Source organism: Eimeria tenella, genomic scaffold (assembly GCF_000499545.2).
Source record: "Eimeria tenella Houghton genomic scaffold, Eth_scaff93, whole genome shotgun sequence".
NCBI classification, from domain to species: Eukaryota; Apicomplexa; class Conoidasida; order Eucoccidiorida; family Eimeriidae; genus Eimeria; species Eimeria tenella.
In genome coordinates this window covers 127,275-146,458 of record NW_013543469.1, presented here as the reverse complement: position 1 = coordinate 146,458, position 19,184 = coordinate 127,275, and the positions used below count along the sequence as shown (strand labels likewise).

General features: G+C 51.2%; 7 protein-coding genes across 7 annotated transcripts in view; 1 reads left to right on the top strand and 6 right to left on the bottom strand.

Annotated features, from left to right (window-relative positions):
• The window catches only part of ETH_00008395 (DnaJ domain-containing protein, putative), a gene marked incomplete at both ends in the record, with an annotated part of 2,046 nt that extends 1,470 nt beyond the window's left edge, over window positions 1-576 (bottom strand). The window contains one exon of the mRNA XM_013378672.1: window positions 11-576. Within this exon, the coding sequence (XP_013234126.1) occupies window positions 11-576 (566 nt within the window). The remainder of the gene's footprint in view (window positions 1-10) is intronic.
• Window positions 577-1,522: 946 nt separating this feature from the next.
• ETH_00008390 (uncharacterized protein) lies at window positions 1,523-2,878 on the top strand (the record flags this gene model as incomplete). The annotated part of the gene is made up of 1 exon (XM_013378671.1): window positions 1,523-2,878. The coding sequence occupies one exon, from the start codon at window positions 1,523-1,525 to the stop codon at window positions 2,876-2,878; it is 1,356 nt and encodes a 451-aa protein (XP_013234125.1).
• A 311-nt stretch (window positions 2,879-3,189) lies between these two features.
• Window positions 3,190-5,761, bottom strand: ETH_00008385 (WD domain, G-beta repeat-containing protein, putative; the record flags this gene model as incomplete). The annotated part of the gene is made up of 4 exons (XM_013378670.1): window positions 3,190-3,258; window positions 3,807-3,894; window positions 4,263-4,368; window positions 4,645-5,761. The coding sequence occupies 4 exons, from the start codon at window positions 5,759-5,761 to the stop codon at window positions 3,190-3,192; spliced, it is 1,380 nt and encodes a 459-aa protein (XP_013234124.1).
• A 1,018-nt stretch (window positions 5,762-6,779) lies between these two features.
• Window positions 6,780-13,123, bottom strand: ETH_00008380 (uncharacterized protein; the record flags this gene model as incomplete). Its single annotated transcript, XM_013378669.1, has 10 exons — window positions 6,780-6,971; window positions 7,262-8,143; window positions 8,225-8,877; window positions 8,993-10,589; window positions 10,787-10,952; window positions 11,098-11,200; window positions 11,332-11,488; window positions 11,665-11,770; window positions 11,976-12,275; window positions 12,378-13,123. 10 exons carry the CDS (start codon window positions 13,121-13,123, stop codon window positions 6,780-6,782), a joined length of 4,902 nt encoding a protein of 1,633 aa, XP_013234123.1.
• An 89-nt stretch (window positions 13,124-13,212) lies between these two features.
• On the bottom strand, window positions 13,213-13,518 carry ETH_00008375 (uncharacterized protein; the record flags this gene model as incomplete). Its single annotated transcript, XM_013378668.1, has 1 exon — window positions 13,213-13,518. One exon carries the CDS (start codon window positions 13,516-13,518, stop codon window positions 13,213-13,215), a length of 306 nt encoding a protein of 101 aa, XP_013234122.1.
• A 140-nt stretch (window positions 13,519-13,658) lies between these two features.
• Window positions 13,659-16,031, bottom strand: ETH_00008370 (uncharacterized protein; the record flags this gene model as incomplete). The annotated part of the gene is made up of 3 exons (XM_013378667.1): window positions 13,659-13,972; window positions 14,154-14,309; window positions 14,411-16,031. 3 exons carry the CDS (start codon window positions 16,029-16,031, stop codon window positions 13,659-13,661), a joined length of 2,091 nt encoding a protein of 696 aa, XP_013234121.1.
• Window positions 16,032-16,304: 273 nt separating this feature from the next.
• ETH_00008365 (uncharacterized protein) lies at window positions 16,305-19,118 on the bottom strand (the record flags this gene model as incomplete). Its single annotated transcript, XM_013378666.1, has 5 exons — window positions 16,305-17,111; window positions 17,369-17,517; window positions 17,644-18,283; window positions 18,389-18,713; window positions 18,925-19,118. The coding sequence occupies 5 exons, from the start codon at window positions 19,116-19,118 to the stop codon at window positions 16,305-16,307; spliced, it is 2,115 nt and encodes a 704-aa protein (XP_013234120.1).
• Window positions 19,119-19,184: the final 66 nt, after the last annotated feature.

Here is a 19,184-nt window from a genome sequence, read left to right as displayed (position 1 = left end):
CAGGTCGTACTCCCGCCGCCTCGCAGCGTCCCCCAGCACTTCATAAGCTTCTCGAACTTCTTTAAATTCTTTTTCTTTTTCTTTTCTTTTCGGACATCCAACATTTGCGTCTGGATGCAAAGCCCTTACCCGCCGCAAATAAGCAGCACGAATCCCACGGGGCCCCTCTTCTGCTGCTACCCCCAAAATCCCGTACAAGTCCTTATCGGGGGGCCCCCCCGGGCCCCCGGAGCCCCCGGGGCCCCCCGGGCCCCCGGGGCCCCCCGGGCCACCGGGGCCCCAGGGGCCCCGGGGGCCCCCCGAGCCGCGGGGGCCCCCGGGGCCCCCAGAGAGAAGGCGGGCCCCGCAGGAGGGCGGCCAGGGCCCCGGGGGTACTCTTGGGAGGGTTCCCCGGGGGGACCCCCGGGGGGCCCCCAAGAGGGTACTGAAGGCAGCAGCAGGGCCCCCTTGCATGCAGAGGGGCCCCAGTGGGGACTTTTGAAAAGATGAAATGTTTTTGAAAAAAGAAATTTTGATTGTAACCTGCTGAGGCCAAGTTGCAGGAGCCTTAGAAAGCCCCCGCAGCAGCAGACTCATTGAGGCCCCCCACAACAGCCGGAATCCGCATAGCCCGCCGAAACCCTAAACCTTAAACCCTAAACCCTCAACCCTAAACCCTAAACCCTCGGGCGACAAAGTGAGGCCCTCGGGCAAACCAGCCAGCCAGCCAGCCGCCGAGAGAGGCCCTGCGCCTCTCGGGGCTTCTGAAATGAGCATGGATACTGTGCCGCTGCCGCTGCCGCTGCTGCTGCTGCTGCTGCTGCTGGCGGGTCAGCTGTGTGCAGCTGGCGCTCGCTGGGGTCCGTACACCCCAACTGCAGCGCCAAATGCCAGTAACAAGAATACTAGACCCCTCGGTTTCTTTATTTTGCAAAAATTAGAATAAAATTTCAAGAGAAAGTTGCTTTCTAGCTTTGCTGCTGCGCTGCTGCAGAACACCAGAAGTCCAGCCTCTGCATGCGCCGGCCAAACAGCAGCTCGTTGCGGCGCAACAAAAGCTTTTATGAATCCAAAAGCAAAATATGAATTTAATTTAATTTAATTCTTAAAGTTTCATTCCAAGTTTCACTTCCTGAGACGCAGCAGAAGGCAGAAGCCCAACCACCGCCGCTGCCTAGAGAGCGCGCCGCATGCAAAGCTGCTTTTTGTCCATTTGCTTCTTTTTACTCCTTACTTTTTCAGTTTTTATAATTGTTTTCATTTTTCTGTTTAATTTAATTCTTTATTTGTCCATTTCGCCGCGAAGACGCAGCGCCAGGGGGCCTCCTTCCTGCGAACCAGCCAGGGGGGCCCCAGTTCAAGTTTTGCTGCGAAGTGACTTTTTGTCTTTTTACCCGGACAACTTTAAAGTCTTGGACGACAAAGAATACCATTTAACTCCAATTATTTTTGTTTTTATTAAACTCGATGGGGGCAAGAAGTATTTTCAGTTGAAGATCCCGAAGACCCGGCCTGCAGCTGATGGCTTCCCCCATAGTCGCCCATGCTCTGCGCACAGCAGCAAGGCGCAGCAGCAGCAGCTGCTGCTGCTGCTGCAGCAGGGGTTGCTGCTGTTGGCAGCAGCAGCCACAGCTGGGCAGAATACCAAGTGTTCGCTTTTGAGAATCTTTTGAGGGCCTTCCCAGGGGCCCCCGGATGTGGGGCCAGCAGCAGCAGCAACAGCTGCTGCAAAACACATGCAGCAGCCAGCAGCAGCAGTAGCAGGTCCGAAACTCTCTTGCTGCTGCTGCCGCTGTGCAGCGAGTGCGCTGCAGCCCCCCCGATTTGTACAGTCGCGGGAAGAGCAGCAGCAGCAGCAGCAACAGCAGCAGAAGCAGCAGAGCGAAGCATCCCCTGTGCATGCAGCGCATGCAGCTCGTCGCTGCTGCTGCTGCTGCTGCTGCGTCTAGGCCTCCAGGGCCTCCAAAGGGCCCCACAGGCAGACGGGCTGCTGCTGTGCAGCAAAACAGATGTGCCGAGGCAGCAAAAGAACTTCTTCCCGCTGCTGCTGCAGCCTTTGGCCCAGTGGCAGAGCCCACAAAATATTACCAGGGGGCCCTCGAGGGGCCCCCCAAAAGGCTCTTTAGGGGGCCCTCCGGGGGCCCCCCATGAAGCCTTTCCTGGGGGCCCCCCGGGAGTTCCCTTAGGGGGACCCGCTAGGGGCCTCCCCGGGGGCCTCTCTGCGGGGGCCCTCAGGGGACCCCCATGGGGGCCCCTTCCGCAGCAGCAGCAGCAGCAGCAGCAGCACCACACAGAGGGGCCCCGCAGCCTGCAGCAGCAAACTGACAGGAGACATTATGGCTTATTTCTAGCTCTTCTCCTTCGCGCAGTTGCAGCCACTATCAAACGAAAAGAAGAAAGTACATTAAGGGGCCCAGACTCCCCCTTCAGCGCTGCTGCTGCTGCTGCTTCTGCTGCTGCTGCTGCTGCTGCACGGGCAAACGGGAAGGGGCCCGGGCAGGGCCTTGGGGGGCCCCTGCGGGGCCCCCAGCCGAGCGACCCGCTGCCCCGCTGCGCTGTGGTAGCTGAGACTTTTAGCTGCTGCAGCAGCTGCTGCTGGCGCTGCAGCAGCAGCAAACCAGCGGGGGTGGGGTGTGAGGGTTTAGTTTCTTTCTGCTGCCTCGAAAGCTCCAGGTGGCTCTGCATGCTGCGCAGCCGTTTTTCGCACATTTTCCTCCTTTTCTACGGAGTCCACAGAAGCAAGCAGCAGCAGCAGCAGCAGCAAGAGCAGCTGCAGCGGCAGCAGCAAGAGCAGCTGCAGCAGCAGCAGCGCGGTGCAGCCGCGACAGAGGGGACTCTTTTGCCTGTTTTGTTTGTTGCGGACATAACAAATGCAGTTGTGGCAGCAGCAGCTGAGTAGCTGCTGCTGCATATTGCTGCTGCAGCTTGCATGCGTTTTATTGTGCTTCTGAAGCCCCAAGTTTAAATAAATAAACCCCCTATATAGACAACAGCGAAAGGCTTGCTGCGCAGCCCCCCTGCATGCAGCAGCAGCGGCAGCAACAGCAGCAGCAACTGGCTACAAGTGTAAGTACACCTGAGAGAGGCACCTAAATGCAGCTTTGTGGGAAGCAAATGCAAAACATTAAAAAAGAAAAAAGCAGCAGCAAAAAGAAATTCTTTTGAAAGAAGAAATGAAAAGAATTAAGTAAAGAAAAGAAATTGCTTCCTTCAATAGGGCTGCACAGCGTGCCGGCTGCGGCTGCTGCTGCTGCTGCTGGTCTGGCTCTCGTAGCCGCGCTGCAGCAAAACAAAAGCACAAATGCGCATACATGCATTTTGCATGCGTGACATATGCATGCATATTTATACAAAAGATAGAAATATATATATTTCTAATTATATATATAATAAATATATATATATTATGCATGCATAAGCAACATATAGATGTATGTATATATATATGAATATATTCAGCGGTTAAATTATAATATAGAATATGCACATACAAAACATACGTAAAGTAATAAACATATAATTTATATTAATAGAAGACATTAATATATCTGCAACACATATAAGACATATATAAAATAATAAATATTTAATTTTTATTAAGTATACATAATGTGCATAAAAGACACTAATATATCTGCAACAATTATGGGTAAACATACATATACATATGTTATAGCAAAATATAAGTAAATAAACATATTAAAACCCACTCATACATCTATTGACATTCATGTTTATTATCTAAATCCAATTAAATCCAATTGCATCTATTTAAATCTATTTAAATTTATTAAAATTTATTAAAATTTATTTAAATATCGTTTTACTTGTCGCCAGGCGCAAACTCTCCCGTCTTCGCCGCAAGTGAGAAGTCCAAATCCGTGAGTTCCCTTCCCAGCTGTACTGACAGCTCCCCTGTGTACATACACCCGAAAAATCTGCTGCTGCTGCTGCTGCTGCTGCTGCAGCTTGCCGCCCTCTTATCCACTAAAAGGCAGATGGGGGGTTTGTTCTCAGGTGTACGTACACCCGAGCTGCTGCAGCTCCGGCGGCCGAGGGTTTAGCAGGCCAAAGCCAAGGGCTAGATATTCTTCTAGGGTTTAGGGTTTAGAGTTTAGGGCTTAGGGCTTAGGGTTTAGGGTTTGGGGTTTAGGGTTTGGGGCCCACCGAATAACCCCGCTGAGCCCCTGCCCATTCTGGCTGCGGAAAACGAAAGGGTCTCAGGTGATTCTAGGCCTTAGGGTTTAGGGTTTAGGGTTTAGGGTTTAGGGTTTGGGGCCTACCGAATAACCCCACAGTGGCCCTGCCCATTTTGGCTGCGGAAAACCGCCGCGGGCTCCACCCCGTCCAGATTGGCATGCAGCAGCAGCAGCTGCCCAGAGACAGACCCTAAGAGAAATAAAAAGAAATTAAAAGAAATTAAAAGAAACAAACAAAAGTAAAAAGAAATAATTTAAAAGGAAATGAAAAGAAATAAAAAGAAATAAAAAGAATTAGAAGAAGCAAAAAAGAAATAAAATGGAATAAAAAGAAATAAAGGAAAGAGTTGAAAGAAATAAAAAGAAATAACAAGAAAGAATTAAAAGAAATACACAGAAACAACGCATGCATGCATGCATGCATGCATGCATGCGTAGGTCTTCAGGTGTATGTACACCTGCGCACCCGCGAGTATGAAGAGGCGGCCGAGGTCTTCGTCATAAAAGGTGTTGATTATATATCCGCTGCTTTCTCCTTCTCGGATTTGTGGGTGGCTGCGAATGGAGAGCCACTCGGCTTTGCGGTGTGCAGCCACTGCAGCGTCTGCTGCTGCTCCTGCTGCTGCTGCTGCTGCAGCGTAGTGCTGCAGCCCCTCCAGCTGCCACAAACCCACATCTTCCATTGCGCTGCAAATACAGACACAGGAGGCCCCGGGGCCCACCAAAGAAAGGCTTTTGACAGCTCTTTCTTGCGAGAAGCAGGAGACGAGGCCCCCCCCCTCCTCGCTGCTGCTGCTGCTGCTGCTGCTGCTGCTGGCTGCTGCAGTGTCCGCCACGCACACCAGAGAGTCCTCGCCCCCTGAAAGCAGCAGCTGCTGCTGCACTGGGTGGAACTGCAGCGCCGTCACAGTGTCGCCGTGCAGCAGCAGCTCCCAGAGGAGCTTTTTGCTGCGCCGCTGCTTCAGCTTCGGCCTCTGCTGCTGCTGCTGCTGCTGCTGCTGGCTTGGCGAGTCGGAGGTCGGGCTGGAGCACACAGCCCGCAGGTCAAAACCCTTAATTGTGTTTTTAAAAGCAGCAGCAAAAACTAAATCATCTCCTCTAACTGCGAGGGCCCACAAGTCTGCTGCGCGGCTGCCGGGCGGGGCAATTTGCACAGTGGCCTCAGCAGCAGCAGCAGCAGCAGCAGCAGCAGGGGGCGGCCTGTGCTGCTGCCGCAAGTCCCACAACTTCACTGCCCCGTCTTGAGAAGATGTCAGCAGCACGCTGCTGCTGCTGTGCAGGAAGCAGCAGCAAGTAACTGGTGCTGCGTGGGCCTTGGCTAGGGTGTACGTACACCTCAGCTGCTGCGCGTCGAGCAAACTCAAAGTGCTGCTGCTGTCGATACAGCAGACATCAGTTGATAAGTTGCTGCCGACGATGTGCTGCAGACACGCGGGCTCGCCGCTGCTGCTGCTGCTGCTGCTGCTGAGCTGCAGGCACCCCACAGACTCTATAGCCACCAAATGCTTCGAAATTCCTCGCCCGCTGCGCACGGGGCCGCAGCCCTCTACCTCGGGAACGCAGAAAGAGGAGAAGGCGCTCATGAGCGGCGGCAAACCCTAAACCCTAAACCCTAGACCCTAAACCCTAAACCCGAGGGAGTAAAGCCTGGACCCTCAGCTAGCTGCTGCTACGGGCTCGTCAAAACGAAACGAAATGCAACTTCGAAGTTCTTGCATTGAGTGTTGCTGCTTCCTGGGCTTAAGAGCAGCGCCTCTGCAAAAAAAGCAGAATTTTGGCTTTAAATCAAATTAATTTGCAGATTTTTAATTAATAATTGAGTTGATTCGCAAAATTAAACTATTTTCAACTGCGAAGGACACGTTCTGCCTGAAGAAGGCTCGCTGCACAGGCCGGAGCCGACAGAGGGCTGCACGGGGCCGCTGAAGCCGCCGTGAAGTGCATGCAAATTGACGCAAAATGTATTTTTAGGAATTTGTGAAGAAGAAAGAAACAAAAAGTGGAAAACGAAGGAAAATTGAGGCATTAAGACAGCTCCGAAGCCCCACAGTGGAAAGAGCAAGATCCCGTGGCCTCCGCTGCGGTGTGAATTACTTTTTCCCACTTTTCGCACTTTAAAATATTAATATCATCTAATAAAACTAGAAACTTTACAAGAAAACTTAACTGCATAGTTTGGAAATAATAGATCTCCCCAGGAAGGATCGCATGCACTAGACTCTACTGAGTTTACCGTGTTTGGTTTCAATGGTTTTTTGTTTGGCTCCATTTCCGTTTCAAATTAAGGCAAAATGTTGCATGCAAAGAAAATGTGAAGTGCACATTTATGAATCTTCTTTAATTAATTAACAATTATCGCAGGAAAATGCATTTTTATCCGTTGGACGCTAGAAGGGGCAATTTCTTGAACAAAAAACAATCTGCAAACCATTACTGTCTCTATGCACAGATAAGCTGCATATGGCTTTATACTTTGACTAGTATTTCCTCCAATGTTGCAGGTCTTAGAGCGAAATTGTGAAGCACACAACCCCAGCAATCGGGTTGTTTTGAAGTATCGAAGTTCCTTGAAGTATTATAATTGAGTTCAGAATTTCAGAATTAGGTCTGCGAAGAATTTGAGTCCCTAAGGACTGCAACTTGGTGCCTTGAAAGAGCCCGATAGAGGAATTTTATTGCCGGCTTCAGCCTGCATTCAGCAGCAATCGCACTAACTCCTAAAAAGGAGCTGAAGAGGTCAAGTGTATCAACAACTGCACTTCCTCCGTCGTGGCCAGGGCTCTCTTCAGTCGCCTAAGGCGCATCGGAAAACACAAACGTCTTCCAATTTACTCCAATTTACACAAATACTGCAAACATTTCCATTTTAGACGCTAAAAAGCACTTTCTGCACTCTACAGTAATGCTGCAAAAAGATTCATTTTAGACGTTAAAAAGCATTTTCTCCATTCTACAGTAATGCTGCAAAAAGTTCCACTTTAGATGCTGAAATGCATTTTCTGCATTTTGTAATGATGCCGCGAAAAGTTCTATTTTAAATGCTAAAATGGACTTCAAGCTCCTTGCAGCTCCTCGGGTCTGACCTGAACTGGAGTCTGGGACCTCCCCTTTTCCTTAAGAGTGGAGCGATCTAGGGCTTTTGGGGTTTTTTGGTGGCTTTCTTCTGCGGAGCGGGACTCCCTTCTTAACTCTGCACAGAGTCGCGCTGCTGCGGAGTAGCTTTCTGATCTCTCGGCCTCGAGCGTTGTTTTCTGAATACCGGATGTTTCAGCAAGGAAGTCCACAATGCTCTTTCTCGCTCGCGAGTGGCGCCTATTCATGGCGGAGGCGGAGGGCTCTCGGAACAAGCTGTGCTTCCGATCTGCTGCATTTGTTGCATTAGTTGAACTCGTGAGTTTCAGAGCTGCCACGCCTCCGTAGTCTGCAGCGCTTTTCGGCGACTCTGCCTGCCGCGCCGCAGCAACATGCAAGCTCACTTGGTCTGCTGCGCCAGAAACAGAAGCCGGCGCTTTGCCTTCCCCTTTGCTGCTGCTGCTGCTGCTGCTGTCTTGGTGTGGGTGGCTTCCCTCTGGCCGTCTTTGTGGAGGGTCTGTCTTGTCGCTGGCGGCCAAAGGCTGCTCCGCAGGATCTGTTCCGAACGCGCTTGTTTCTTCAGATCCTGCGCACAGCCACTTGCCTTCGCTGAGTGCGACAAAGACGCGAGCAAATATGTCAAGTGTGCGCGCTTCGAGGGAGTCTTCCTCGGCTCGAACGCCCGAAAAGTGGTTCGCAGAGATTTGCTGCGCCTTCAGTTCCCTGCGCCACTCGACGGCTGCTGAGTGGCAGGCACCCGCCAAAGCTTGAATTCTTTGTTTGCTACATTTTTTCACACACACGGCAATCCCGCCGCCGCAGCTCGCAGAGTAGGCCTCTGAGGATCCGTTGCTCGTTGCGATCTTGCACAGGAAAAGAAGCACATGCGCGAACTGAAAAATGAAGAATATGACATAACGTCTAGTGAATATTCCTGGGAGGTTTCAAACTGCAAAGTCGGAACTGCTAATCACCTCTGGTCCAGCGAATATCGCAACGAGAACAGTAGCATCCTGCGTTGGCGCCACGCTCTTCGTGAGATGCTGCGTAGATTCATGGTGCATTCCTTCTACAGCTAGCGAGAACTGGCCTCGGCTTGTTGTGCTTGTTACAGTGGCGCGGTTAAAAGGTGAAGTATCAGCAGCGTACGGCCCGGCTGCGCCACAGCTTGAAGCCCCGAGAGTTCGGCGGAGCAGCTCGAGGCTCTCTTGGTTTACAGCCCCGGGGGAAAGCCAGAGGAGCTGAGCTGTGGTAGTTTGGCTGTTTTGGGCGAACTGCGGGATTTTAAAGCCGTCAAAGAAGGCAGACGAAGAAGACAGAGGTGCATCACGGCTGTCGTTCACTTGGCTTTTGCTGTCCTTTTGGACATCCTTTTTGCCAGCATTGGTGTCAGATGAGGCTGCATTTCGCTTCGGCTCCTCCTCTGTCATTCCAACAAACCCAGCGAACGCCTCCGAAGCTAACATCGGGGATAGCCCAATGGCACTTTGTATGTTGGGCAAGCTGCAGAGGACCAGGTGCAGGCAATTCGCAACTTGCCGATCCAGCGAAAGCCAGTCTCCGAGGAGCCGGCATCGACGAGCCGCTTCTTGCAAAACAGCAAGAGCTGCTGCGCAAGTAAGGCTGTCTGAATCATCGAAACATCATTTAAGCAGAGAAATATCATTAAGTGGAAAGCCACAACTTAGGCGCGTGTTTTGCAGTCGGATACGCACGGAACTCACTGCAGTGTGACGCATTACCTTCTCCAAAATTTTCATCTGAGGCTCCTCCATCAAAGTAGGAACTTCGCATGGCCAAGAAGAGCCTGACAAGCGGCTTGAGGCAGCGCAAAGCATGCAAAGTTGCATCCAGGTCCGCGCCTTTTAACTGGTACGGGGTAAGCTGGCGCTGTTGCTCAGTTTGAAAAAGAGCTAACATGCAAAGCTGCGCTCCTTGGAAGGCAACTCTCTTGAGCATAGCTTCATTGGCTTGTTCACTTGAATCGTCGGCTGGCGACTGAGGTTGCATTTGCGAGACGAGCCGCTTCGAAAGCGCCAACATTTGAACAGAGAGCAACAAAGCCTCTGAAAATAGTGTTCTGTGGAGGTACAAGTCCGACCCGCAGTATCTATCAATGAACGCAGCAACTCTAACGACAATCTGAAAGTATCGCAGAAACTGTTGAGTCGCCAGTCCATCTGCAGCCGCTGCTGCTTCTACTCTGCCCGTGTCGTTGCTCTCAGGAATGCGTCGGGACCCCAGCTGCATTTCTTGCTGCAAGCGATAAACGTGCAGCTGGTGGAGCCACACTTGGGCACATAAGGGCGGGCTGGGTTCTCCCAGCCACCGCAGCTGTTGCCCAGCTAAGGCCACTAATTTGTAATATTCTGCAGTTTTTCCCGGTTGATGATTAAAAGCCTCTGCCAGGCCAAGGAGCAGGGCTGCCCTCCGTTGATTCCAATTGTTAAACAAGTTCCGATGGTCTTTGCAAGTTGAGTCTTCTCCAGGAGGTCTTTCCATTTTGAAGTCAAGGTGATGCAATTTTGGGATTGTTGCAGGCTGCCAGAGTGGAGCTCCTGGTAAATCCTGGGCACTCGCCCGCGTTGGCCCAACGCGTCCGTTATCTTTTTTGCCTACAGGGATATCTGAAAGGCCCTCTGTGGGTGGGGAATTTCTGGCTCTTGCATCTGGCTTTCCGGAAAAGCCAAGTTCCGAGAGAGACTTTTGTTGCAAATGCATTTCTGCTTGTTTCAGAGCATCGGTTCTTAAGCCTGAAATGAGGCCCCATTGTGCCGCTGCGTCGGCTTCAGGTGCATCTGTGCTGTGGTGCACCTCGAAGACGTCTGCTTGGCACAACTGCACCTTGCCATCATCCACTTGTGCAAGCTTCAACAAAACAGGGCACTCCGCGACAATCTGTGAAGCTAACAGGCTTGCATCTGCAAATGCAACCTCACCGTCAACGTGAGCTTCTTTTGCGTAATGCCGTGCCCACTTGCATAGGCAGAGAGCCTTCGTTGGCTGGCCCATCGAAATATGCACACCGGCGAGAAGTACAAGAAGCTCTACTACCACTCCTGGTAAACAAACCGCCCCTTCCACAGGAGGGGAGGCAGATTGAATGCCGGGGGCCTCGGGTGGTAATGGGAGCCACGAGAGATCTTCTTGAAAAGTTGAAGGCACTTTGGCCTTGGCCTCCTGCAGTTTGCTAATCTCTGAAGGCTTAGCCTGATCAAGTTTCGGCAGTACACGTCCCGACGACAGTTGAAGCAGGCGTGTCGCCAAACTAGCTGCTACCGAAAACCTTTTGCACCTAAAGAGGAGCCGCGCCACTTGTTGCCAAGCTCTAATCCCATTCTACAGCCGCATCCAGCGCATAGAAAACAGTAAATTATGCACAGTTCATATAGCTTCTCCTGACAAGGGCAACTGCTGCTGCAGTGCTGTTCATGAGGATGCTTAAACTGTGTTGAGCCTTCGGCAAAGAAGAACCCAGCAGGAGAGCAGCTCCGGTGTTACGCTAGGGCTACTCGTCTCGGTAAAGAAAGCCTCACTAAGATTGTCGGTTGTAATAAAAAGCCCTTTTCAAAGGCACCCTTAGTAGTTGCAACATGCGCTGCGGCCTCTGCCGAAGTATAAGCCTTATGCATGTGCCCGAGGGTCTCTTGCACTTGCGAAAGCAGCATTAGGGCGAAATATGCATCTTCAGTGGGAAACTCTCTACAGAGACACACACGCAATACCGAACCGTTAGAGTGTACTTGTTTAGGTTTCTTGCTAAGGTCTGCTATAGGGCAAACATGCCTCATATCTTCAGCTACTACAGCTATGGTATCTTCAGCTACTACAACTAGTATATACTCACTTTGCCCACAGTGGTTGCTGAAGCTGAGAGCGCAGAGTGTCCAACACTTTACGAAGAGAGATTTTCTCTGCCGCGGACCTGTTCTTTCCCGCCAACCGGTTCGCTGTGAAGACATGAAGATGCCTCTTAGGATGTTGATATTGCCTATTTGTTCGCGGAGCAGGAGTGGCGAAAATATAGTAAAGTGTATCGACAGCAATGAAGACGGCGGCACTTGTAGGAGTGGCGACTCACGGCTGCCCTCTTGAAGTCCTTGAGATGGCGAAATTGGTCTCTTTGGGGCCCCGGGCTGTAATTGAGTGTCTGTTTCTTGAATAAGCTCTTGCAGAGTGATCATTAGTAGGTTAGCTACTTGCTCGAGGCCCTCTAGCCGCTGTGCCACTTCCTCTGGCTGACCATAAAAGCACCATATCGGTAACTTACCTCACTCCACTGTAATGTTCTCGGGTCTACTACAAGCAGTGATATAACTGGTCAGGCAGCGCTAGACCTAATCGTGAAAGCAAAGCATGCTCTCAAATTATTAGGATGCTGTCGAAGCCACGGAGCATGGCTTTGTGGACTCACTTTTAAATGCGGCGCTGACAAGTTAGAGATGGCTGCGACCATCCATGACGCCTTGGCCAGAACGAACCTCCTAGCGTTCGAAGCTCCATACAGCTCCTGAAGACGACTTTAAGCGTAATTGAAAAACAAAAGAGAAATAGAAGCAGGTTTGCAGTAGGCTTTCTCAAAAAGGAACTTTTGCTTGGCTTTATCAGCTTCGTTCACGCAACACTCAGCACTTTAGCTTCAATCTTCTTCTAAAAGCGGATTATTTGCGCAGTCTAATAGATGATGCTACTGCACAGTCATCCAAAAGGCTCCTGAATGCCTACCTGTGCAGTTTCCAGCTCCATAGATCCTCCCGTGCTGTAATATTCTCCCTATCGTCGAGTCTGCGCGAATTGGAAAATCCATGGAGAGGGGCTCGCTGTTCTGCCGTCTGGCTACTTTGTTGTCTCTCGCTCGACCCAGGAGTGGGGGTGTCTGACAAGGCCACAGAAAAGACTGCGAAATCGCCTCCTTCGAAAATGGTGCCGGGGAATTCTCCTCTTTCAAAAAGGCAGGCTATTGATGTTCCTACTCCCCAGACGATTTCCCGTAGCTGCCAGTGAGCGGCTTGAAGGTCTCTGCAGCTGCAAGGCAAGTGTCAAGCAAACAAGTTTGTTGCTAGGGCTGATCTTTGAGTAGAATGTGCCGATACTGACTGGCTACGAGCGTCTGTGGAAAATCCTTACTCAATGCAGAGAAAGCAGCGCAAAAGGCGGCAGTACGTCGCCGTCTGGATGTTCCTACAAACATCTGCCGCCACGTACTCTGCTACTGCCAAGATTGGGAACGCTTTTTCCCGCGTGAAATCACAGCAACGTAATACGCAAGCAAACCAAGCCAACGCATCTACGAGCTCAGCCGCGTGAGCTCTACTACCGTCCGGTGTGGGGGAGAGCAGCGATGTAGGCAGCGTTGTTAGATGCCCGTGAAGTTTCCTTATGCGGTGCCTCAGAAGCCCTCCATCACTGCGGCCCGAAAAAAGCTCTGTAGCTCCCCATTCTCCTTGAGCCGGCAAAGGATGCTCAGCAGACGTCATTAGGATACCATGTAGAATGCGCGAAGCCAGCAGCGCTGCATGCAGTTGCTCGTGGTGCGACTTCCGGTGTGTGAACCTGGCCCAGCGGTGAAGAGGTATGAGGCTTCTAAGACGAATGTCGATTTGCCCTGTCTCTGGGGTGAAGAATTGGGTGTCAAGGTAAGGCCACTCGTGCAGCATGTTCCTTCTCCAGAAACACGCTTCAACAGCTTCACGCCAGGAGCTGCAAGCAAGTTCTTGCTTCTGGCCAAGCCACGACAGGTCACCGAGCCGGCACAGGACCTCGCACAGCCCCTCGAAGTGCTTCTCTCTGCGGAGTGTTTGGGCAGCCTTTTGGTGCTGCCTCAATACTGAGAGCCAAAGCTGCTCCATGGAAGATGTCTCTCTGAACGACATCGCAGAGGAGCGCAGGCTCGTTTCCGAGATACCGCTAGATTACGCCAAAACTACCGAAGGGCTGTGGACCTCTTCGTTCCCACAGTTTCTTACCTATTGCTCCACTTGGCCTCCCACAATGCTTTACGCGTTTTGTCTAGATATATTAGCAATGTATCTGACGGGTTTGATTCCATAGGCATGTGGTTCAGTTCTTTTTGCAACCAGCAGGCCAATCGTTCCTGCCTGCCCAGGGATGCAGTCATTGTGGCCTCCATTTCCACCCAAAATTTTTTATTTTCTTCTGCAGTATGAGCAGATTCTTCGGCCTCAATCAGTGCAGAGCTGGGCGCGTTGTCAGTTCGCTGCTCAGCTCCACGTGTTGCTCTCCTCTTGGACTGGTTTGTCACCGGCATTCTGCAAACAAGTCCAGGTAGAGCTGCATTACGTTGAGGGTGCTCGAACACCCTCTTTGCCGTGATGAAGCCTAGAAGCGGCGACAAGTACGAAATTAAGAAAATCTTGCACTATCTGGAAGGCACTTTTACTCAAGTGCCTACGGCTCTTGGGGCTCCTTTTCTAGCGATGCTATCCTCGCAGCCAAAAGCTTCTCGTTTGCATGCTCCTGCTCCCTTGCCGCTTCGTCCATGAGTTCCAGAACATTTTTTAGAGCTTCCTTCTTTGCAGAAATGATCTTTTGCTGTGCCCAAAGGCCAAGGCTAACAGCACATCGGAATGGTGGGCCTCTTCCAAGCCTACTGAAACGGCGGCAAAGCGCCACAGCTTGATGAAGCCGGCCTCGATGAAGCATGACCCTAACGCAAAATATAAAGACTCCTCCGAGATGCCACGTGTTCACTCTTTTCAAATCTGTGCGCACAACGCTTCGCTGCTGTTCTGCATGAGTCGGCGTTGCCAGGTTCCTCCTACAGGTGCTTGGCTTCAGCACTATAAGAAGCAGGCAACATAATTTTCCGCTGCCATCAAAACTCTAGGAAGTATCCTGCGGGGTATTCTGGCAGCAAAAGGTCAAACGTTCAAAATAGCTCACCAAATGCCCGCTGGCATAACAAAACTTGTCTGTTTGCCGCCTCTGAGTTCGACGTTTCGCAAGACTCCTCCTCTGGAGACCATTCTGTGGCCTCAAGCATTGATGAGTAGACTACCGTGGATCCCTCATCGGGCACAGAATACAGTCTCATCATTTCTGCAGGATAGGTACAAGATTATGCATATGATTCAGCGCTTAATGACAGTCGTAGGGAGTAGATCAGATCTAATCCTCATGCGGCGCTCTTTCTGGCTGACCTTCAAGGTTGGTGACGCTTAGCTCATCTTTGTCAGCTACATGGAGATGCTCCCGCAAAATAAGAAAAAGCAAATCTACACAAGCCTGAGCGATCATCCCAGCTGCCACAGAGAGAGAAATCTGAGGCTTGGCATCAAGTGGCTGTTGCGCCTTGCCACTTCTACTGTTAAGCCCGCCAGATACAATAGACCCTCGTTGGCGTCCTGTGGCTTTCGCATCTCCCCGTCGTGCTTGCTTGTTGCCTCCAAGCCCGTCTCCTCCTCTGGAGCTTTCTCTTGTGTTTATTACAGCAGGGTCTTTGCCCAGAAAAACAGCATCAGGAGGAAACAAGGCATCCGCTGAGCTAGAAGCTGTTAAATCTTCTTGACAAGTGGCAAGATACGCAGCATCCGGATTGACCAGTAGCAGAGCATTGCCCAAGTTCACGATAATAGAATATGCTAGCAAGGGAGCATTGCTGGCCACCGCAAAGGAAGCTGCTGTTGCCCCCCATTGGAAAAGAAGAACAAGGGCATGCCACACAGATGATTGGCCTGGAGCTGCAAGCCTCTCCGCTTCTGAGGCCACCAGCTCGACGCGCTTTTCCGGGCTGACAGAAGCACGGAAAACGGAAGCTGGAGATCCATTGGAGGGCGAAACAGCACCGCTGCGGGAAGGCGATTTTGTTCGTGTCTGCTCCTGATAATCCGCGAAATCAGTTGGGAGACGAGGCGCATCCCCCTTTCCTGAGTTGGGAACGCGATCTGAATCTATGTCTAACTCAGCTGCAATAGAATCGAAAGCAAAGAGACCATGTGAACACTGGTGGGGAAAGGCATCCGAGGGCACGGCTGGCAAAGTAGACATGCGCCTGTAAGCGGAAAGAGTGTGCAGGGGGGCTGCTAGAAGTAACGAAGATAAGTTAGCTATCCAGATAACTGAGTCATCTGGGGGAGCTATACGCTCCTCAACCTTTCGAGCTCGCAGCCGCCCTTCCATCTCCATCCCTTGGCTGTGTATCTGCCGAGCTCGTTCTGTTGTATCTTGAATTGACGGTTCTTCTTCTCCCTCGCCATCAATGGCATGTGTTTTTGTTGAAAGTGCAGCTCCGCTGTGCGTCCGGGAGTACAGCCATTCGACTAAGGGTTCAGCATTGCTGGCATGGGCTTCGAAAGTCGTCTTTGCATAGCTACGTAAAGAAGCAACAGCTTCCGGGACCACTAACTCCAGAAGACTCTCCGCATCAGCAATGAGCTCCTCTATGTCTGAGATGCCCGCCCAATCGGATTGCCTGATGCGACGTTTGAGGGAAACAGATATGACAGAGCCAATGAGATTTGCAAAGGCATGATCCTCCTTGTCTCCACGAAGCCGCACGATAATCTTCGCAGCATCAATCAACCGCTGGGTAGAAGCTCCGACGTCACCAGGCGAAGCCAGCAGAGCTGTGGTAACTACGGCGCATAGCTGCCTTCCCTCTGGTGTTCTGCAGTCAACGACCCATGAGGGGGGAGGGATCCCTTCTGAAAAATGCGAAGCTTGCGAATGGAACGGCTGGAAAGGAGAGATTGACACAATGGCAGCACTTAACCATGCACTCAAGACCACTAGTTTCTCCAGAGAGGTCAACACTGCGCCCATAGTAGCGGGCAACGTTAACGATCTTGGCAAATGCTTGCAGGCTATGCCATATATTATGGGTATCTGCATTCACAAAACAATCTTGGCAAATGCTTGCAGGCTATACCATATGTTATGGGTATCTGCATTCACAAAACCGGAGTGCTCACCAAGGCAGAGAGAGCATCTGCAAGCATCTATGTGCTGTGTCTTGCATCAGTTAAGGACCTTGCCTACTTGCGAACAGCAAGTTTAATGCAGACATCAGTCCCTCAAAAAGCCATTCTCCTGGGACTACACTTGAATAATAGCTGTTACCTGAAATTGAGCAGCAGCGAGGCATCCAAAACCTAGTAAAGTAGCCTCCATCACGCGCGCCTGTGGTGGTAGAGAGTTTAGGGGTAGAGCATCTACGGCTGCAAAGGCCCGCATAATAGGCCGGATAATCTCCGCTGGAAGAGATGAAAGCGACGACACCAACACGTACAATGTGTTGAGAAGTATCGAAAGTTGTTCTTCCGCGACGTCTGCACTGTGAGAAAATACAGCCAACTCCAAGTTCGTGGCTTGAAGAAATGCGTCTTCAAGAGCAGCAACCGCTTCGCTTCGCCAGTGCAGCAGAGAATAACGATACTTTTGATCCCGAGACTGTTCCACACAGATCCCCAGAAATGACAGGTAAGCTTTCTTTTCTACGCTGCAGTGATGAAGCCTAACCAACTGTGTCCATGCGCAATAGGTGCACGTCATGAAAGGGAAAATTGGCGTGCGTGTGTGTTGGCTGCAGGCCTCAAATTGTATCTTACGCAGCGAACAACGCTCTCGGCGATCGATCGTATAACTAGTGGAGGCAACCGTGCTGCAAAACGCGAAGCAAAATGGGCAGTCTAACTGACTTGAAGACGCACCCGGAATCTTTTCATAGACATGCAGTGCTGAGTAAGCTTTGAAGCTTCTAGCCTGATAGATAAGGGCTTGTACTGATGGCATTCGGGGCATTTCACCTAAAGCATCTTCCCGTAGCTTCGAGTTCTTCGGCACTTTACCCTTTACGCCTGCTTCCAGCACGGTCACGAGGTGCCACATTTCTTTGATTTCTGTCTGCAGCCAACGCACGGCCTCCTCATTTCCATTTCCTACTGCTTTCTTTAATACTCAGGTTTCATGTTGTAATGAGGCAGTAGCAGTATACAAGGCCAGTAGGATTGTTTGTTTCCGATGTAGCGCTAATCATTGGAGGCTTGCTGGCTTGCCTTGCCACTCAACGCACTTTCAGAACGTTTCATGCTAATTCGAATCCAGCGACTTTTAGTGCTATTCCCAAAATTTCTAGTGAAATTTGAAGTGACGCTACTTACTTCTGCAGTACGTGGCAGCGAACAACGCAGGGCTGCGCTATAAATACGCGCACGAAGCATTGCAATCGGAAGCGGCCAGCTGCAGCTCAGCGGAAGGCTGGTTTCGCTCAAATCCGACGATCGAGCCTCTCCCACTTCCTCATATGCGACTGTACAAACGAGGGCAGAACAGTGATCATATACAATTTCTTCTTCATGTGTCTACGGGTGTGATATTCAGCTGCTTTGAAGTGCATGATGGCCCGCAGCTCCTAGACTTGACCAAGGCCGCTTACCTACATAGATTTCAGCATTTCTCAAAGCATAAATGCGGGCTACTTCCTTCAGGCCAAGCCGGAGGCCAGATCCCATGAGATCCTTCTGCTGTCGAGATACACCCAAACCGCCGTGAGTGCGCAGGGACCCCCCATATAAAACTCTCCAAGACCTCCCCACATTGGTTGCCGCCGGTTGTGGACACGCACCTGCACCTGGGAGGCTTAAAAGGAGGAATTGCGGTCCCCTCCCAACAAGAAGTGGAGACTTAAGTTGCCTCCGAGATTTTGGTGGTCCTTGCCCCGGCTGTGTCACCTCCGTGGGTTTGAGACCGGCGACAGAAATCCAACTACCCTCTAGTCTTGCTGCGGACGAAACTTCCTTTTCAGCAGCCTCCACAAAATGAGCTCCAGCTGGTGGCGGTAGAAAGTCTGCAAGGGCGCAGAGTGCTAGGCACTTCCGGTACCAGTTTCGTCCGCAGTTCAATTTCACGCGGTGTTTGTCCGTAAGCTCCTTTTCGTTCAGGCGACCTTGGCCGACAGTATTTCGCGCAGTCTCTCCTTTAACGGCGTCTTCCACTATGGTGACGATTCTTGGGGTACCCGGGCGCCGGGTTCCTCTCAATCCTGTAGCCGATGTACTTGACGGTTGCGGGACAGGCTGCGCATTCACAGGCAGTCCAGAAACATTCTACGCACAAATTTTCTCCCGTGATTTAAGTCGCCGCGTGCGGTATACATTAGCTTCCCTCCCGGTGTAACGTACTTTTGAAGCCATTCGAGCCTCAAGATCGTACATGAGGCACAACAGGGTCCAAGCCTCTGCAGGCTCTGCATCCCACGCAAGCGAATCTCTATGGTCATGCTCCAGTTGTTGGGTCGGCTCCGATGGTGAATGCATGCTTGACAAAAGCGCGCCTTCCAAAGAACTTGCTTTGTGAGAGAGCTGCTCCAAGTGGGCCACAGGATCCGCCGAAGCTAAAAGAGCGTTGGCAGCTTGCACCTTGCGGGCTTCCACAAAGGGCATCGCCAGTGCAGCTGCGCAGCGCTCAGCTCTGGCTATGAGCCCCCGCAACAGCTCCCGGCCTTTGCTGCCATCGCCACAACAGAAGCAAATATAATTAGGGAGCAAGCGTTCAACTTGATACTCAAGTTTGTTATCGGGCTTGTCACAGATAGAATGGCCTTGTAAATCCCTACTTAAAATCGGAAAAGCCACCTTGAAAGCCTAAGCAGTTGGTGCATCTTTCCTTGTCATTATTCCTTTTTTAAGAAAGGAATTTGAGGGCGTTGAAAGCTTACGGTTGATGGAGAGGTCTTCCCGTTGAGTGGAACAAAAGCGTTGCTACAGCTGCCAGTGGACGAAGGTGGCTAAATTTGCATTTTATCATTACTTCGGCCACTAATTCTAGTATCTTTTCAACATGCTGCTGCTCGCTTGCACGTTGTTGCCCTTGTTCAGCGCTTCTTTCTGTTTCTTGTCCCGAAATCATCATGGTGAACAACGCACTTGCACTTGGAAGTACGTGACAGTGCCAAAGCTGCACAGAAATTCAACCGCA